Source organism: Fusarium poae, assembly GCF_019609905.1.
Source record: "Fusarium poae strain DAOMC 252244 chromosome Unknown contig_9, whole genome shotgun sequence".
In the NCBI taxonomy this organism is placed as follows: domain Eukaryota; kingdom Fungi; phylum Ascomycota; class Sordariomycetes; order Hypocreales; family Nectriaceae; genus Fusarium; species Fusarium poae.
In genome coordinates, this window is record NW_025408666.1 from 38,862 (window position 1) to 56,608 (window position 17,747).

The following is a 17,747-nucleotide window of genomic DNA, read 5'->3' on the forward strand; positions in this document are numbered from 1 at the left end:
AAGTGAAGTTGGTGAGTTTTGGTGGAGCTTTTTATTTTGCCTGGCGAAAGAGGGGTGGTGCCGAAAGAGGGGTTGTGGATGGTAAGGACTTAACGCGGTTTGTTAGCAATCAAGACCACGTTTTGGGCTTTTGTAGCAAGTATGCATATATCATGCAGCTTGTTACCAAAGTGATACGTGCGCCCCTTCCAAGTCAAACAGAATCAATTTCGTAGGTCGTTACTAGGAACTGGGAAAGGGCTGCTTGGAACCAAGAAGATAATTATGCCTGCCCCCGCTTTAAGAGAACTTCATCACTAGCACACGACCTGATCGACAGCCGATAGCGACAGTTGATCCAGCAACAGCGGTTTCCACCCTCGATAGTCCGGAGGTAGCCAAAGCATCTCCTTTCCATCTTGAACAATCCATGCACCGCTGGTGCTTATGCCCCAACCAGAATGGCGAACACCCCGTAAGGTTATTTCAGTCGACCTATCATCAACGGCAGGCGGTAGAGCCGGGTGATATAGGTTTAGGAGTCCAATGTCGGTATAGAGGAGAGAATTTGTCCTTGGATCAAATGAAAGGTGATATAACACTCTGCTAACGCTAAGCGTCTGCAGGCACGCGCCCGTGGCTGCGTCCCAGATCTTGACTGTGTTATCATCTGAGCCAGATGCAAGACGCTGGCCATCTGCTGAGAACACCACCGAGCTCACCCAATCGCCATGGCCCTCGAGAGTCTGCTCGCATGCGCCCGTGGCCGCGTCCCAGATCTTGACTGTGTTATCACCTGAGCCAGATGCAAGACGCTGGCCATCTGCCGAGAACACCACCGACATCACCGAATCGCCATGGCCCTCGAGCGTCTGCTCGCATACGCCCGTGGCCGCGTCCCAGATCTTGACTGTGTTATCACCTGAGCCAGATGCAAGACGCTGGCCATCTGCCGAGAACACCACCGACCTCACCCAATAGCCATGGCCCTCGAGCGTCTGCTCACATGTGCCCGTGGCCGCGTCCCAGATCTTGACTGTGTTATCACCTGAGCCAGATGCAAGACGCTGGCCATCTGCCGAGAACACCACCGACCTCACCCAATCGCCATGGCCCTCCGAGTGCTCGCATGCGCCCGTGGCCGCGTCCCAGATCTTGACTGTGTTATCACCTGAGCCAGATGCAAGACGCTGGCCATCTGCCGAGAACACCACCGACGTCACGGACCAGCCATGGCCCTCGAGAGTCTGCTCGCATGCGCCCGTGGCCGCGTCCCAGATCTTGACTGTGTTATCACCTGAGCCAGATGCAAGACGCTGGCCATCTGCCGAGAACACCACCGACCTCACCCAATCGCCATGGCCCTCGAGGGTCTGCTCGCATACGCCCGTGGCCGCGTCCCAGATCTTGACTGTCTTATCATCTGAGCCAGATGCAAGACGCTGGCCATCTGCCGAGAACACCACCGACGTCACCGAATCGCCATGGCCCTCAAGCGTCTTCTCGTAAGCGTTCCAATCTGCCTCCATTCTTGGCTTCAATACCATCCAATCCGGCTCCTCCTTCTTAAAGAGCTCTCTGGTGAGACTGTGTTCAGGACTGAACACGAGTGCGAACGCATAAGCCTGCAATGGAGCAATCTCGATGGCGCGAGCATGAGAAAGAATGAATCGGCGCGCATCTCGAAGTAGTTCTGTCAGTTTCTGCGCTCCCGCGATTTTCTATAACCTTGTTAGACGGCTTCCAATATACATCTAGAGCAGCTTACCACTAAAGCCTCGAGCTTGTGTACCGCCTTGGTTCCCTCCGATATGCTTCGTAGCAGACCAAGACATTCCAGCCAATACAAGTACTTCTTCTGGATGAATACATGGACGTTGCCGTTATCCCGTAGAATGTCGTTGACTTCTGCGACATCTGAGTCGTGAAGATGGTCAACCCAGTAGACGCATGAATATCGAATTGGGGATAATGGGTCGGGATTAGTCGGTGAGACCTGATCAATGGAGAATCCTGGCGTGTTGAGACTGTAGATGTTTCGTCGAAGAGTTTCCGACAGGACCTAGCGACCTCGAGAAGAGGGCATAGTGCTGGTGCGCAATGCCAGAAGGTAGGATTTGTTTTGACGCGTTCTTGAGCAGGAAATCTTTGGCTGATTGATGCACAAAGTAGATGACGCCGTTTCGAAGAGTCAGAAAAGAACCACAGGAATCGATGATTTCTTCCAACTCATCCTGGTCGAGATCTTCGAGCGACTGGGCAAGAGCCTTTAACTCGTCTAGGGTGATGGGTCGGTATACGACCGAAGCAAGAGCGAGGATCTCTTTGCAACGATCTGCATCTTTCGAATCGCTCATATGTTCCACCATTCGCTTATAGAGAGGATCAAGACCTGGGGAATGACTTCAATGTGTCGAGCGTATGGCGTTTTCGGACCTTGGGATCTGCTAGCTCTTGACAGACCAAAGCGACCCAAAGAAAGGTGCCATCGGCATTGCCAACCAAGTGACGTTGAACAGCGTCTCCTGTTTCCTTGTCGTATTTCTTAAGACCTGCCAGTCGGTTCACCTTGTATCCGATGTAGTTATTGACAGCTTTGGAGATTGAGTCCTTGTTCAACTCAAGGCGCAGCCTGACTTTCTGCTCCAAATTGTCCAGTTTCTCCTCAATGTCCGGCCAGTTACGGCTAGAGACGATCCACTTGACGCGGGAAGGTTTAGTGATGAAGTCGAGAAGCTGATGGCGATTTGTCTTGCATTCATCGAGGGCATCAACAATCAGGATCGCACCATCCACGCCCGGGTCATTAAGCATGGCCGTGAGGATCTTGGATAAGGCTTCCCAGGCATTCCCGTCCTCGAAAAGCTGCTTGCCCGCATGGTCGTGTTTCTTCCGAACATGCGAGATGAGCGACGGCTGTTGGACGACTAGAAGGTAGATCAGACCGCGCAGCACGGCCGTCGCATTACTCAGTCGTGCCTCGGTGGCCTGGCAGAAGAAATAAGACAGGCGATTGCCGGGTTCCTTCTCCAGCTCGTCGATGATACCACATAGCAGCATCGTCTTGCCCTTACCGGGGTCACCTTTGATCCAGAGCAACTGGCTCTGCGGATTATCACGCCATTGCTGGAAGTCGTCGTTATCGAGGATCCAGCGGTAAGAGTCCCTGAGCAGGCCGCCCTTTGTATCTTGGATGCGTGTCTTGTCGTCGCGAGGGTCAGTCTCGCGCAAGTCTTTCATGCATTGCTTGTCCCCATCATCTTGCACTGAACTTAGTTTATAAGGGTTGGGAACGTCGACGACGGGTAGCACCGCCACTAGTTCCCTTGTGTATGCAGCCGCGGCAGCCGCGGCATATCTCCATTCCTTGTTCTTGTGAGAGTCCGAGTAGTCGCAGATTCCCCGAATCGGTAGGCAAGGGAGGATATCCATCAGACCGGCAGCCTCCATCTCAAAACAGATGGCGTCCAGCTGTCGAGCGATGTTGTCTCGTTGGATGCCGTTCCTCATGACTTGGTTCCCTGAAGCGATCGTTCCATAGTGAATCACCGGGTTATCCGTGCTCCGCCTGTTTCGTGGTACCAGCTTCGAACGGTCGCATCCATCGCAACTAGGTGATGGCGAGGTATGCTCATACGTCGAGGAGAAGAGGCGGTCCGCTGTAGTCGGGCGGCGGTACGGGGAGTCTTCGTCGAACTTTTCCTCTAATATGAGTAGGATTCGGCTGCTGTCTCGTTCATGCCTTGCTTGTAGGGACGACACGGCCGTGCCAAGCAGGTGATGCGGGCTCTTCGGGATCGCAGTGCGTTGGATCTGTCCGTCTCCGATAGTCTTCCCTAGATCGTACTGCACCACCCTCGTCCCGACAACGACGTCGCCCAAACGCATGTCGACCTTGCCCGGCACCCGCCTCCGATTCCCACCATCAAACCAAGGCGGATCGATGGGAAGGTACGGATGAGGTGGGTCAACACGCGCCTCACCGCGTTGTTCGTTCCGTACTGGCCTATCGGCAAACACGCAATGACGATGTTGTGGCCCTGTATGCCGCCGAGCGTGTAGGTATTCGTGTCGTTTGTGTGTCTGGGCAGGTCTTCGTGGATGTCATCTAGCATGGCGCGAGCTGCGGCCATCTCTATGGGCAGCGCACAGATCCAAGCGATTGTATACTGGTTGTTCGAGGCGGGCGACCCGTTTCGCGAGTCGTAAACCCCATCTTCTGGGTCGTCATGTGCGGTCTTGCGTCGCTTCGGAGGGTGAGAGGAGCTTGCCGTAGCATGGCCTTCGTGCCAAGGTCGTCTCCCATTCATCTCGGCGAGATGTCCATCTGGTTATGATTCACAGGCGCGACTCTCCTCCGAGAGTGTCCGAGTAAGGGGTAGAGGTCGCGGAATGACTGAACTGAATAGCGTCGAGTGAAAGGCGATCGTCACAGCATAATTTGTTTTGGCCGATTCGGGGAGACGGCTAAGCGCGCGTTAGGCATCCGTGGATGGTGTCGCTGTCAGACCCATGCACGCACTGCCACCGTTTGTGAGATTTGCGTGCGGTGAGGCCTCAGCAGCTGAGAAGGACCCTTGTAGCAAGGCGCAGCCTGCGAGTCCAATAGGATTGCCGAACGATGGGATGTGCAGCTGCGCCTAGCTCAATCGCAGGGCTCTGCCGCGTTGGAAGTGGAAAAGCAATGCAAAGCAGGCGAGAGCAGGCTGGCACGGCTTGGAGTTGATATGTGCACAGCCGGCTGTCAGATCACGCGCGTGGGGCAGCTTGCCCTGGTCAGCCACCACTCACGTGCGTCTCAAGGCAGTTTGCCAAAGCCGTGCTAGAAGTTAACGTTAACTCAGATTTCTACAATATTGAGCACTTGCACCTTCCTCTCCAACAATAACTCTCGTTTATAAACGAAGCCCCATATCTCGTTCTTGAGTAAATATCCACACTGTGTACACACTTGTCTGATATGAAAAGCGCGCCTCGATGTATTTACCTGATTAATGTTAGCGACAGTACTTATGACTCGCACTGTCGACCTGGCTCCATTCCCCACATTCGCAGGCAGCAGCGGTACTTCTAAGTACTTCATTCGTTAAGCCAGAAATTGCTTACGCACCCATAAGGCGGCCAAATTCTGACAGAACATCTGCTTATGAGGTAGAGCCATGTACCCAGGTTGCCCCACCCTAGACTTACAGGGAGCATGTTTTTTTTTGGACCTTCCGGTCCAAGTGCTCATAATTGAACATCAATTGGCGGCTCGGGGGTACTGGTATATTCCGATTTTACGATCTGCAGTCCTTGTTCGCCGAACCTTGAAGCCGCGAATAATCTATATCCATTAGCCTGGCATTGGGCGCCTTACTAGATGATTGGAACTGAGGAATGATCGAATGATAGCTACTTGATGCATCCGGTAACCCTAGTTCTATTATGAATGGTCCAAGCGAATGCCTTGTCACTAAACCTTCTACTACGCACTGCCGCTCATGGGAGGACAGCCCGGAGCATATGTCCGCTATCGCCCGTACCCACTCTGATATGGTCAAAGTTGGACCGCACGGGGTAAACAGTAGGGTTGCCGTAGGCTAGGTCATGAGGCGAAATAGACCTTTTGAGATGATCTTCTATTACTGTATGACCTCAGTAGACGTACCAGTGCCTATAGTCTGATAGATAAATTAAGTGATCCTAATTACACCAGAAGTGCTAGTGTAGTTGTCGTGGATTTGAACCTTGGCTGCAGGTGTAAACTTGGAGAATGATTGCTCCTTTACCTGTCACGATCCCTGTCCCAGCGTCACGTGTACTCCACCTTTTTCACCAATCATCCATAGGCTCACCCGACACATCGTGAGCCCTCCACACCAACTACCCTGTAGCTCACCCAACATGTAGTGAGCCTTTTGCCAAAGCTCACTCCTGCATCGTGAGCCTTCCCCTAAGGCTCACTCCCACCTCAGTGAGCCCTCATGTATATATACATTCGCTTAGCACTAGATAGTACGATGGCCTACCAGCTATCAACAAAACTTCTTTACCTGAATACGCCTGACCCGCTCTATTCACTATTAAGAGACGTGACACTTCGCAACGCTCAGTGACAACGCCCTACGACTCTGCCAACATAAACCAGTACGGACTAGTTTATCCCTTGGGAACCTTCACCCGTCACACCAAGGCTATATATTTCTATAGTAAGACTCTAGGGTAAGATACTTATATAGTAAGACTACTTAAAAAATTAAAAAAGATTCTTATAAAACCTTAGCTTCTTTATTTATACTATTCACTTAACTATATTATGCTAGTTATTTACTATTTATTCTCTGCTTAGCTAAGATATAAAGTATAATTGTATTTAATCAATTATTATTACGTTTAGTTATACTATAAATAACAGCAATACTTCTCCTTCCCTTCTCCCTACTCAAACTCTCCCAGTAAAAGAGCAGCTACACAGTTGGCATTTACACATCGACTACCGCCTAGAGAGGCACCTTTACCAAGCCACAACATGTATTCCTGGCATGTCTTAAATGACTTGTTGAAATGCTTTAAGAACCATTTAGTACGGCCTGGCCGACTAAATGCGCCAAAGCATAGAGGCATTACCATATCTGGGTATTGGCATGAGTTGTCCCCTTCGTACTCTGGATCCGCAGCTCGGCAGATCTCTTGCGGCTGGTAACACTTCCAGCACACAGCGTGCCGGTCCATCCATTCCTTCTTCTTGCTCTGGCAGTCTCGAAGTGCTTTTGCTTAGCTCGAATCCAATCAAAACGTCGAGCACAAGCTGTTACGGTATGCTCAAACGATTTTCCTTCTACGCGGCAATAGAGACAGCAGCCTTTCATTGTCTCAAGATCTCTTTCGGCTCAATTCTTCATCACGTACTTGGTCCTGATGGAGCACCTCGGCAGGTCCAGTAAAGATCATCACTAACGGCAACGTCACCGCTGCCGTTGTCCCCGTCCTGTCCGGCTTCAGTCTCATCACGTAGGGGCCGTGGTAGATGGAACTCTAGGGTAGGCGGTCGGCATTGCACGTGATGCTCGGGACAAACGCTACAGAGCTCATCGCCCTCCATGCACCACCGCCAGTCAGGTTTGCTATCAAGGAATTGGCTCAAGACCCCGCGCGAGCAGTATTCCTGCAAAAGATACAGTTGCATGGCCTCTTTGTCTGCTGCTACAGGTCGACCTAACTGCGGCTGCCAGGCTGCACTAAGTAAAACGATCGACTCGGCTACTTCGCCATCCCGACCCGCTCTACCTGACTCCTGAGAGAAATCCGTCAGAAGGCTCGGGGCATCGACGTGAATGACCAATCGAATATGAGGGTAGTCAAACCCAGGACCCAGCGCTGACGTCGCCACGATGATGGGCGAATCGGCTGCCGTTAGCCATCGCTCTATGATCGCCATCTTCTCTTCTTCTGTGCCGGACTCGGCTGTGTAGGACGGACAGCCGAGCATGTCAGCAAGCTCTGCCACGAGATCCTTCGTCGGGCAGTATATAATGACCCGGTCCCGCTCGCTCTTGAACAGGTCTGTCCGGGTCCAGCAAGACTGTGCAAGACAAGCTGCCTGCTCACATAGATTGCCTAGCCCACGTTCTTGCTGGACGATGTATCGGATGTTAGGACGATTTGTTGACTCTCTGACGATATGCGGCCGCACGAGCTTATTGTGCTCGAAGAAAAGCTCTTGATAGATTGGTGGTAGTGTCGCTGTCAGCCAGACAGTCTGTGTACGAATCTGCCGTACGTGCCATGCTAGCTGCGACATACTTCGTCGGTAACAGCTTGCTGTGATCGTGAGATGGCATTCATCGATCACGATCCGATCTAGACACTGTCTACCAGACAGTCGATTGGCATACTCTAGGAACGCCTCTGTACAAGCTGCCTCGGCCGATACAACAACGATGGGGGCTGATTTCTTCGAGCCTGGGCGCCAGATATGGTGCTTTAGCGCGACTTTATCAAGACGCCCGAGCATATTACCACGTAAGGCTACAGTGGGAAGGATCAGGATGGTTGTTTCAGCTCCCGCCAGTGTGGCTCCGACCATGAATACCAATGTCTTCCCCGAACCCGTTGCAAGAACGACGATGACCTGCTCAGGTGCACGTGGACCCATGGTCGCCAGCATGGCATCCCGCTGACCAGGGCGACGCAACTGTAGCTCTGGGTCGTTATGCAGCCTACGGGCGGCCGCGATGATTCCATCTTCTTTGGCAGCCGGCCGTCGTCCTGCTTCTGGAAGCACACGAAGTCGAACAGGATGAGCTGGGCAGTCCAGGTGAGTGCCGATAGATTGCTGTTGAAGTTCCCTGGTTCGCGCCATGTGCACCGCTTGTGCTGCCCGTTATCCACCCGGCGCGTCAGAGCCTTCGTCCGGCTGAGCATAGCACAGAAGCTCAAGATGGCAGACCGGAATGGCCTGCTTCCGACAGTCTGGCAGATGAGCGAGATGTAAGAATTGCGGATGGTGTGCTTCAGCTCGGCGTCACACTCATCATAGTCCCTGGTAGCTATACCTTCCTTCTTATCGCAACTTGGCGCCCCTCCCTTTGCCTTTTTCTCGCCTCCGCAACGCACCGATGACATCCTCCATGGCTTGTCGTTGCAGAGGGGTTGTTTCGATTATGTCCTGCGGCACTGCATGGCTTTCACCCTCTCTTGTGAAATGGCCATCCACACGATATACCACCCGGTAATAGTATGCCAACAGCTGCTTTGTGATCCGGAAATAGGAGGTAAGGGATGACTCGTTCTTAAAGCTGCGGAATTTGCTGGCTTTTGCACTGCTCATATGGCTATCGTCGCTGCGGAAATTGCTTAGTCTCTTCGCACGCTGCTGCGTCATCTTACGATCGGGTGATTTGTCGCTGCATAGCTTATATGCATCTCTGAGTGTACTCGGCTGCGGCAAGAATACGCCTGAGATCTATATCCGTGTCAACTGCGCCGCCTTCTTCTTCTCCATCATCGTCATCGTCATCGTCATCGTCATCGTCATCGTCATCGTCATCGTCATCGTCATCGTCATCGTCATCATCATCACCATCGCCGCCGCCGCCGCCGCCGTCGTCGTCATCATCGTCCCCGCTTCGTGGTAATGCATATGACGACATGATCTCGGTATCGCGGAGACCCTGCAGGTGCGTAGGGAACCCGGTATGGACAAGCCAGGGTACCCGATCAGCCCGTGACGCCTCGACGTCTTGCACAATCTCGGCCTCCTTATCTAGGTCGCGCGAGGCCTGGATAATGTCAGCCTTTAGGTCTTCAAACAGCTTTCCCTCCTCCTGTGACGTGGACGCCATGATGGACAGGCCCGACCCTGCCAGCGCTCCTCCCGTTAGTGGCAGAGATGGGTCTTCTTCGACCAGAAAATAGTCGATAAGGCCCTTAGCCGTGAAGTATGTCTGGAGCTTGCATGCCCTCCAGAGAGGCATAGCGTTCGTATGCTCCGAGGCCTTCCTCCCGTGAACCGGCATGTGATCGTACATCTTCCTAGCCCGCCGCGTGCAATAGTCACATTGGACTTCCGTGCAGGTGCAGATGTAGCCTTCGTACATGGTAAGACCCTCTATAGGCCGGCATGGCCTTTTTCTATCGGCCCTCCACTGCCGCAATGCCTCAACTGGGCGCAGTTCGTAGCTCAAAACCGCTCGATCGTCAGTCGCAGTTCGTCACCTTTCATCCGGTGCGGCTCGGCCCGCAAGTGACTCCTCCAGCTTGTTTGTTTCGGAACCAGGCATGTTCCGCAGAGGCGGCAGACTATGACCTGGTGATCGGCGTTGTAATGGAAGCTATCAAGACCCATAGTAGGTAGTACTATTACTATAAGATGATGTATTTTTATTGATCTAGGAACAATGAATAAAATGGGGAGCCTGAATCCATATCTATTATATTCTTACATATAACTATATGTTTATTGTAACTTTCTCTCCTTTTTCTTCTTATCTCTCTTAGAAGTTAGTCTTCATTCACTGTAAGTTGCCTTTGAAGAACACTGAGGGCTATTCTCTCTAAAAGCGCGCGTCAAAGACGCGCTGTTCGCGTGGAATTCCGTAATCAAACTTTAATTATATTACATAGTTATATTGTTACGATCTGAGCGGCTACGTCACGTGTACCCCACACTCACTTCCCACTACCCCACAATTTCCCCATCACCATATCCAATCAATAAAGGACCGACACTTGCAGGACCGACGGCGCTCCAGGACCGCGTCGCTCCAGGACCGACGACGACCTCAAACATCGTCGCTCCCACCACAACACCAGTAGTATATATACATTCGCTTAGCGCTAGATAGTACGATGGCCTACCAGCTATCAATAAAACTTCCTTACCTGAATACGCCTTACCCGCTCTATTCGCTATTAGGAGACGTGACACTTCGCAACTGCTCAGTGACAACGCCCTACGACTCTGCCAACATAAACCAGTACGGACTAGTTTATCCCTTGGGAACCTTCACCCGTCACATATATTACATACGTTGCAAAGCTTTGAGCTACCACCTCAAACACGATAAGAACCATCCAGGGTTATGACCAGAGCACCAATGAGATGGTAAAGCGCCCCTGCTATCGCTGAAAGTGGAGTCGCGGCAGTTTCGTCAAGTACCCACTTTCAAGTGAAAGAGGAAAACAGGGGTGATGGCCCAATCAAGACGCGTAAACGTCCTTTTCACTTGAATTTGGAGCTGGAATAATGATGTATAGGGTTGGGATTATTTTCAACCAATCAGTAATACGACAACGCTTCAAACGATATTGACTTCAATCGCCTGCGAATAGTGCTTAGGGCTGCTTCTGACTAAAAGATAATTATGCCTGCCTCTGCTCTAAGAGAATTTCAACACTAACACACGACCTGAATCATAGCCGATAGCGACCGTTGATCTATCAATAGCGGGCATGCCCCTCGATAGCCCGGAGGCAGCCAAAGCATCTTCTTTCCATCTTCAACAATCCATTCGCCATCCGCGCTTATACCCCATCCAGAATGGCTAACACGCGGTAATGTTATCTCAGTCGACCGATCATTAATGGCGGGCGGCAGAGCCAAGTGATCCAGATTTAGAAGTCCAATATCGGTAGAGAGGAGAGCATTTGACGTTGGATCAAATGAAAGGTGATATAATACTCTCCCAACGTCAAGCGTCTGCTTGCATGCGCCCGTGGCCGCGTCCCAGATCTTGACTGTCTTATCATCTGAGCCAGATGCAATACGCTGGCCATCTGCCGAGAACACCACCGACCTCACCCAATTGCGATGGCCCTCAAGCGTCTGCTTGCATGCGCCCGTGGCCGCGTCCCAGATCTTGACTGTCTTATCATCTGAGCCAGATGCAATACGCTGGCCATCTGCCGAGAACACCACCGACCTCACCCAATTGCGATGGCCCTCAAGCGTCTGCTTGCATGCGCCCGTGGCCACGTCCCAGATCTTGACTGTCTTATCACCTGGGCCAGATGCAATACGCTGGCCATCTGCCGAGAAACACCACCGACGTCACCCAATGGCGATGGCCCTCGAGGGTTTGCTTGCATGCGCCCGTGGCCGCGTCCCAGATCTTGACTGTCTTATCACCTGAGCCAGATGCAATACGCTGGCCATCTGCCGAGAACACCACCGACGTCACCCAATTGCCATGGCCCTCGAGGGTTTGCTTGCATGCGCCCGTGGCCGCGTCCCAGATCTTGACTGTCCCATCACGTGAGCCAGATGCAATACGCTGGCCATCTGCCGAGAACACCACCGACGTCACCCAATCGCCATGGCCCTCGAGGGTTTGCTCGCATGCGCCCGTGGCTGCGTCCCAGATCTTGACTGTCTTATCACCTGAGCCAGATGCAAGGCGCTGGCCATCTGCCGAGAACACCACCGACGTCACCCAATTGCCATGGCCCTCGAGGGTTTGCTTGCATACGCCCGTGGCCGCGTCCCAGATCTTGGCTGTCTTATCATCTGAGCCAGATGCAAGACGCTGGCCATCTGCCGAGAACACCACCGAGCTCACCGAATCGCCATGGCCCTCGAGGGTTTGCTTGCATACGCCCGTGGCCGCGTCCCAGATCTTGACTGTGCTATCAACTGAGCCAGATGCAAGACGCTGGCCATCTGCCGAGAACACCACCGACGTCACCCAATTGCCATGGCCCTCGAGGGTTTGCTTGCATGCTCCCGTGGCCGCGTCCCAGATCTTGACTGTGTTATCACCTGAGCCAGATGCAAGGCGCTGGCCATCTGCCGAGAACACCACCGAATTCACCGAATCGCCATGGCCCTCGAGGGTCTGCTCGCATACGCCCGTGGCCGCGTCCCAGATCTTGACTGTGCTATCAACTGAGCCAGATGCAAGACGCTGGCCATCTGCCGAGAACACCACCGACGTCACCCAATTGCCATGGCCCTCGAGGGTTTGCTTGCATGCTCCCGTGGCCGCGTCCCAGATCTTGACTGTCTTATCATCTGAGCCAGATGCAATACGCTGGCCATCTGCCGAGAACACCACCGACGTCACCGAATCGCCATGGCCCTCAAGCGTCTTCTCGTAAGCGTTCCAATCTGCCTCCATTCTTGGCTTCAATACCATCCAATCCGGCTCCTCCTTCTTAAAGAGCTCTCTGGTGAGACTGTGTTCAGGACTGAACACGAGTGCGGACGCATAAGCCTGCAATGGAGCAATCTCGATGGCGCGAGCATGAGAAAGAATGAATCGGCGCGCATCTTCCACCAGACTGTGTAGGCCTGGAACTGCTGTATTGGTCTGTTGAAGTGTCAAAACTATCTCTATAAGTATTATTCAATGGACTTACTATGATCCCCTTGAGCATCTGTACTGCTTTTACTCCTTGCGACATTTGGTCTTGTAGGCCGAGAGCCTCCAGCCAATACAGGAACCTATTGCGGATGAACCCGGAAATGGCCTCATCGTCCGATTGATTCCTTTTTCCTTTGGTCTTTTCAAGGTGGTCCACCCAGTGCAGGCAGGAATAGCGAAGATGAGATAACGGGTCAGGTTTCGGGCACGAAATCTCGGTGCGAAGTTCTCCTGGGAATTCTAGATTGTAAATATTGCGAGTGAGTGTCATCAAAGCGTCCAATGATCGCCGGAATATGAGGTAGTGTTGATCTTCGCCGGAAGGAAGATATCGCTCTTGGCTCTGTCAGTGAGGAAATCCTGGGCCGATTGATGCACGAAATCGACAATATCCTCTTGAAGAGTCAGAAATGAGCCACACTCTCCAATAACCTCTTTTAACTCCTTGTCATCGAAGTTCTTGGTCTCTGTCACGAGAGTTCGCAGTTCGTCCAATGAGATGGAGCGGTATGTGATACAGACCGTAGCAAGAATTTTCCGGCATATATCTCCATCTTCCGATCTGAAAACTTGTTCCAGCATACGCTGGTAGAGTTCGTCAAGTCCCCGGGTATAGACTTCAGCTTGGTAATGGTATTCCGGGGTTTGACCTCAGGACGTGCAACTCTTTGCACACCAGGGCCACCCAGAGAAAGGTGTCGTTGGCCTTGCTTAGCAGCCCGTTGCGCACATCATCCTTTAATTCTGGGGTGTATGGCTTTTGTTCTGCCAGCTGTTTAACCTTGTCTTCGATAAACATCCTCACGGCTTGAGATATAGAATCCTTGTTCAGCTCAAGCGGTACCCTAACGTCCTTGGAGCCTCGAAACTGTACCTCAATTAACGGCCAGTTGCGACTAGACACGACCCATTTGGAGGAGTAGTCACGGGACGCCTCGAGAATAAAATCAATGAGATCTTCCCTGCTATCGTCTGAGCACTCATCTAGAGCATCAACAACAAAGACAGCCTCTCGTAAGCAAGGGTCCTTGAGCATGTCGAGAAAGATCATTTTAGAGACTCGAATGCATAGCCGTCTTCAAAGAGCTTCCTGCCTTGGCTGTCGTACTTAGATCGGACCAAAGAAGTCAGCTGCGGCTGCCTGTGACAGAGAAGCCATAAAGGCCACGGAGCACGGATACAGCACTCCTGAGCTCGGTATGTGTGGCTTGGCAGAAGTAAAACGACAACACCTGGGACTCGTTCTTCTGGAGATGGTCAATGATACCGCATAGAAGCATCGTCTTCCCTTCCCGGGTCGCCTTTGATCCATAACAATCGGCTCTCTGGATCATTCCGGAATAGCCGAAAATCGTCATGGTCGAGAATCCAGCGGTACGAATCCTCGAGCAGGCCGCCTTTTCTCTTCTTGATCTCCTTCTCGTGGACTACGGGGTTGACAATGAATAGATCTTGGAGGCATTTCTGGTCGTTCTTATCGTGATGGATCTGGCGCACCACCTGGGTCTGGTCTTGGATGACCGATTCTACTGCCTTAACGCCTAGGCGTACATGGCCAAGCATGTTGTCGATCTTCCGAAGCCGAGATTTGAGCTCTTCGGAGTTGTGCTGCTCCATGTCGTCTCGTAAGGAAGCCTCGGCTTTCTTTATCGAGTCGACCTTGCCCTGCCAATTGTTTCTTTTGAAGACATCCCCGATTATGACGGCAGCCCAGTGTTTATTGTACAAGACTACACTCTGCATTTGGTATAGCAGCAGCTTCTTGTAGAGCTCGATGGTGTGGCCCCTAAGAAGACTTTGTAACCCGACGAGGGAATCATCAACCTTGCCCGGGTCGAGCAAGAGTTGTGCCAACTCCCAGTACCATTCAACTCGCTCCAGGACGTATGTGACTCCGTCGAGGTTGATGCCTGATTCAGTGAGTGGGTTTGCAACGAGCTATAGACTATTAACAAGGGCGAACGCAATAAGGATAGCATTTCTCACATCCATCAGTGTCGTGATACCTAGCCAGGCGACAGCAGCGGTTGGCTCGCTCTTCACAGCTATTGACACAAAGTCTTTGACACTGTTGACTGGTTGAAGCGCTTTGTTGAATTTCTCTTTGATCCTTGCCTCTTTCTCGGTTTTATCTAGCCCTTGTCCGACCAGCGTCTTCATTTGAGCTTGTCTGGCTTCTGCATTCTTTGCGATGCTATTTATGAGGTTCCTATCGGCCGAAGGATCTGCGTCTCCCGCAGCAAGCTGGGCGGAAAGGATCTTCTCGTACGCGTCGACAGTGTCAGGTTCGTCGCCCTTAACTTTTCATAGGCCTCGTTCCAGATCTGTCTTCTTATATCTTCGATGTCAGCCGGGATGCGCTGCACAGCCGGGCGATTGGGTATGATGGAAGTCGGCTGGGTAAGTTTTGGATCGGGCTCGGGCTGAGTCGGGGTTAGTCGAGAGGCGTTCGAGGACGTTGGCCGTGAAATCTTGATGTCGGGCGCTGGCACAAGCCGGCGGCGCCTGAATAGTGAGCATATCACATAAGCATGGCATAGTGGCGAGGGATGTACAGTTGTCGCCGCCGTTGCTGCCGCTGCTACCCTGCACGTTCAAGGTTTCAGGCGCACTGCCGAAGTATTTCGGGGACCGATACAGAGGTCTAATTTATATTCAATACTGTAGAAAAGATAGCGAAAAAAAGAGCTCAGTCTCGCTGTATAATCGAGTCCACAATGCTTTGAGGGATATCTGACCTATATTTATGCTGCGACTCACGCCCTGTACTTACCCTGCATATGCACCCCTCGCCTTACCTTTACCAACCCCACAAAGCATGCTGACATTTGCTTTCGTCCCGACACCCTGGTTGGGCTTGGCTTGGCTCTCTGTATTGAACCTTTTTTCTTCTCTTTTTGCGGCAAGCACGAGGGATGGCCGACATCGTCATGCTCACACACGACAATCAACGGCACAAAATCATTTGTCAGTGAAGTGGGCTCCCGCCTGGGACATCGTTCGTTCAAAGACAGACTGGTCTACGTGGAAGTGATGCGGTTCCGAAAAATGACAATTCATCCCTGCCTGTCGTCGATTGCGGCCCAAGAGACTGGCTAAGAATTATTCGAAAGGTACCGGCCGACAGGTGCACCGCCGAAATATTTCGGATCGCTTGAGATAAGCAGTCGTGGACACTGACGGAACGTGCCTAGCTTCGGTCTAACTTGAATGATCTGCGTGGTCTTGACCGCTTTGTGTCCACATCGGCCGCTAGTCACTTTTAGCTTTGTCGTTAGCTCACATGACATGACCGCGAAGCACACCATGTGTACTGGATGCATCAATAATGCGTGAAGGTGGGTACGCAGATGACAAAGCTCAGAGGTCAACGTCAACAGGGATATAACGAAAAGAAGGTAGAGAGAGGAAGGAACAATCCAAAAGAAGAACTGGCAACAACAAAAATAAAAAGGAAAGGAAAAGAGATAGGGGAGAAGCGAAAGCCAGAAGCTAGGAGGCCTAGGTCAGCTTAGCTTGCGAGGCTAGTTCCCGGGCTTAGGCGACGCTAGAGCCGGGAGTCAGTAAGGATGCAATTAGCGCAGAATCCACCATGATTGTGATCATCCTCAAGGGCGATACACTCACTAAAAAGACGGTGAGCTTTTCCACATGGATCGCGACTACTCTAGTAGCCCCTAATGCGGTAGTTAATCGTCGTAGAGGCGTTGGCAGATGACATGGCTGCGCTACACAAGCAGCTTCGCCAATATGTTGATGGAGTACCAGAGGAGGAGCTTGGCCCCATGTATTCCGGGCTCCGCAACTTTCATGGCACATACTTTTGGCGGTGTAGCCGGGTTAACCCTAAGCAAACCAGGACGACGCGCTGAGCTGGTTTGCTGATTCCACCGAGAAGTTAACATCATTCGCAGTCGGCCAAGCGTTGAACTCGACGCGTGGCAAACCTAACGAACCGATTGACGGTTCTGTCTGTCTAAATGGCATCGATTTGTTTCTGTCGGGATTTGGAAAGCTGCTCCCTCCTGTATCGGCAATGTGAAACGGAAGTGCCCATAATACTTACGGCTGATACGACGGGCTTTTAGCTGTTACGTAAGAAGCGTTTTCTTACAAGTATATCTGTCGCCTTAGGTACATCATGAGTTGTGGGTGGGGTGGGTTTACAGTTGGCTGCAAAAGTATTCGCAGGTGTGCAGATAAACCTCGACTCCAGTTAGTAGCTTCAATTAGCTTAGGTACTTGATACTAGGTTATCCTCCTGATAAATGTATGATGTAAAGTATTGAGAATCTGGCAAGCTACCCTTGACTAGCTTCCGAGCATCAGGGCTACCTGTACACCTGCGAATACTTTAGCGAGACTACAAAGGCGGGTCTTGGGGTCAAAGGTAGCGAGAAGCTTCTTGACGTGGCATTCTCCAAGGTGCGCTAGTGCCTCCGCAGCGGTTAGCTTGCTGTGAACAAATGCCTAAGCACTGAAACCACGACGTCATCCAAAACTGACAGAGTCAAGCAAACGGGGTTGGTTAGAAAAGAAAGGCTGGGAAGAGCAGTAGGGCTTTCTTTTGTGTAGAGTGGACGAAAAGCGGGGATACGTGGATAACTTAGCGTAGCTATAGGCCCTATGAGATCCGTTCTCCCGGGCGTAATGAACACTACTACTGTCAGTCGCCCCCGCCATAGACCCGTCAAGTCGTGGATTATTTCACTCTCGAGAAACCCCGCATGACTCCACCATTTTCGTCCCAGCTGCTTGAATTTGGCCCTCACAATACGTGTTCCGAACATATGCCTGGATCTACAGCTAAACCCTCGAGGAAGGTAGCTCACCGCCGACGTCGTGAGTGTCCAAGTACCCAATCCAGTGTGTCCAACAACCAAGACAAGTAACTTGGTTTGTTCCGAGGTTATTGGGCACACT

The 17,747-nt window shown here is 51.9% G+C and overlaps 6 protein-coding genes across 6 annotated transcripts; 1 reads left to right on the forward strand and 5 right to left on the reverse strand.

The window, feature by feature from the left end:
* Window positions 1-296: 296 nt before the first annotated feature.
* FPOAC1_014129 (uncharacterized protein) lies at window positions 297-8,323 on the reverse strand (the record flags this gene model as incomplete). Its single annotated transcript, XM_044858451.1, has 8 exons — window positions 297-1,700; window positions 1,748-2,006; window positions 2,050-2,371; window positions 2,490-3,985; window positions 4,771-4,801; window positions 4,931-4,966; window positions 6,626-6,799; window positions 6,871-8,323. The coding sequence occupies 8 exons, from the start codon at window positions 8,321-8,323 to the stop codon at window positions 297-299; spliced, it is 5,175 nt and encodes a 1,724-aa protein (XP_044700567.1).
* A 201-nt stretch (window positions 8,324-8,524) lies between these two features.
* FPOAC1_014130 (uncharacterized protein) lies at window positions 8,525-8,845 on the reverse strand (the record flags this gene model as incomplete). The annotated part of the gene is made up of 1 exon (XM_044858452.1): window positions 8,525-8,845. One exon carries the CDS (start codon window positions 8,843-8,845, stop codon window positions 8,525-8,527), a length of 321 nt encoding a protein of 106 aa, XP_044700568.1.
* Window positions 8,846-8,876: 31 nt separating this feature from the next.
* On the reverse strand, window positions 8,877-12,864 carry FPOAC1_014131 (uncharacterized protein; the record flags this gene model as incomplete). The annotated part of the gene is made up of 4 exons (XM_044858453.1): window positions 8,877-9,652; window positions 10,864-11,482; window positions 11,517-12,770; window positions 12,820-12,864. The coding sequence occupies 4 exons, from the start codon at window positions 12,862-12,864 to the stop codon at window positions 8,877-8,879; spliced, it is 2,694 nt and encodes an 897-aa protein (XP_044700569.1).
* Window positions 12,865-13,094: 230 nt separating this feature from the next.
* FPOAC1_014132 (uncharacterized protein) lies at window positions 13,095-13,875 on the reverse strand (the record flags this gene model as incomplete). The annotated part of the gene is made up of 2 exons (XM_044858454.1): window positions 13,095-13,409; window positions 13,501-13,875. The coding sequence occupies 2 exons, from the start codon at window positions 13,873-13,875 to the stop codon at window positions 13,095-13,097; spliced, it is 690 nt and encodes a 229-aa protein (XP_044700570.1).
* Window positions 13,876-14,081: 206 nt separating this feature from the next.
* Window positions 14,082-15,362, reverse strand: FPOAC1_014133 (uncharacterized protein; the record flags this gene model as incomplete). The annotated part of the gene is made up of 3 exons (XM_044858455.1): window positions 14,082-14,762; window positions 14,811-15,124; window positions 15,191-15,362. The coding sequence occupies 3 exons, from the start codon at window positions 15,360-15,362 to the stop codon at window positions 14,082-14,084; spliced, it is 1,167 nt and encodes a 388-aa protein (XP_044700571.1).
* A 1,054-nt stretch (window positions 15,363-16,416) lies between these two features.
* Window positions 16,417-16,696, forward strand: FPOAC1_014134 (uncharacterized protein; the record flags this gene model as incomplete). Its single annotated transcript, XM_044858456.1, has 2 exons — window positions 16,417-16,461; window positions 16,514-16,696. The coding sequence occupies 2 exons, from the start codon at window positions 16,417-16,419 to the stop codon at window positions 16,694-16,696; spliced, it is 228 nt and encodes a 75-aa protein (XP_044700572.1).
* Between the last annotated feature and the right edge of the window lie 1,051 nt (window positions 16,697-17,747).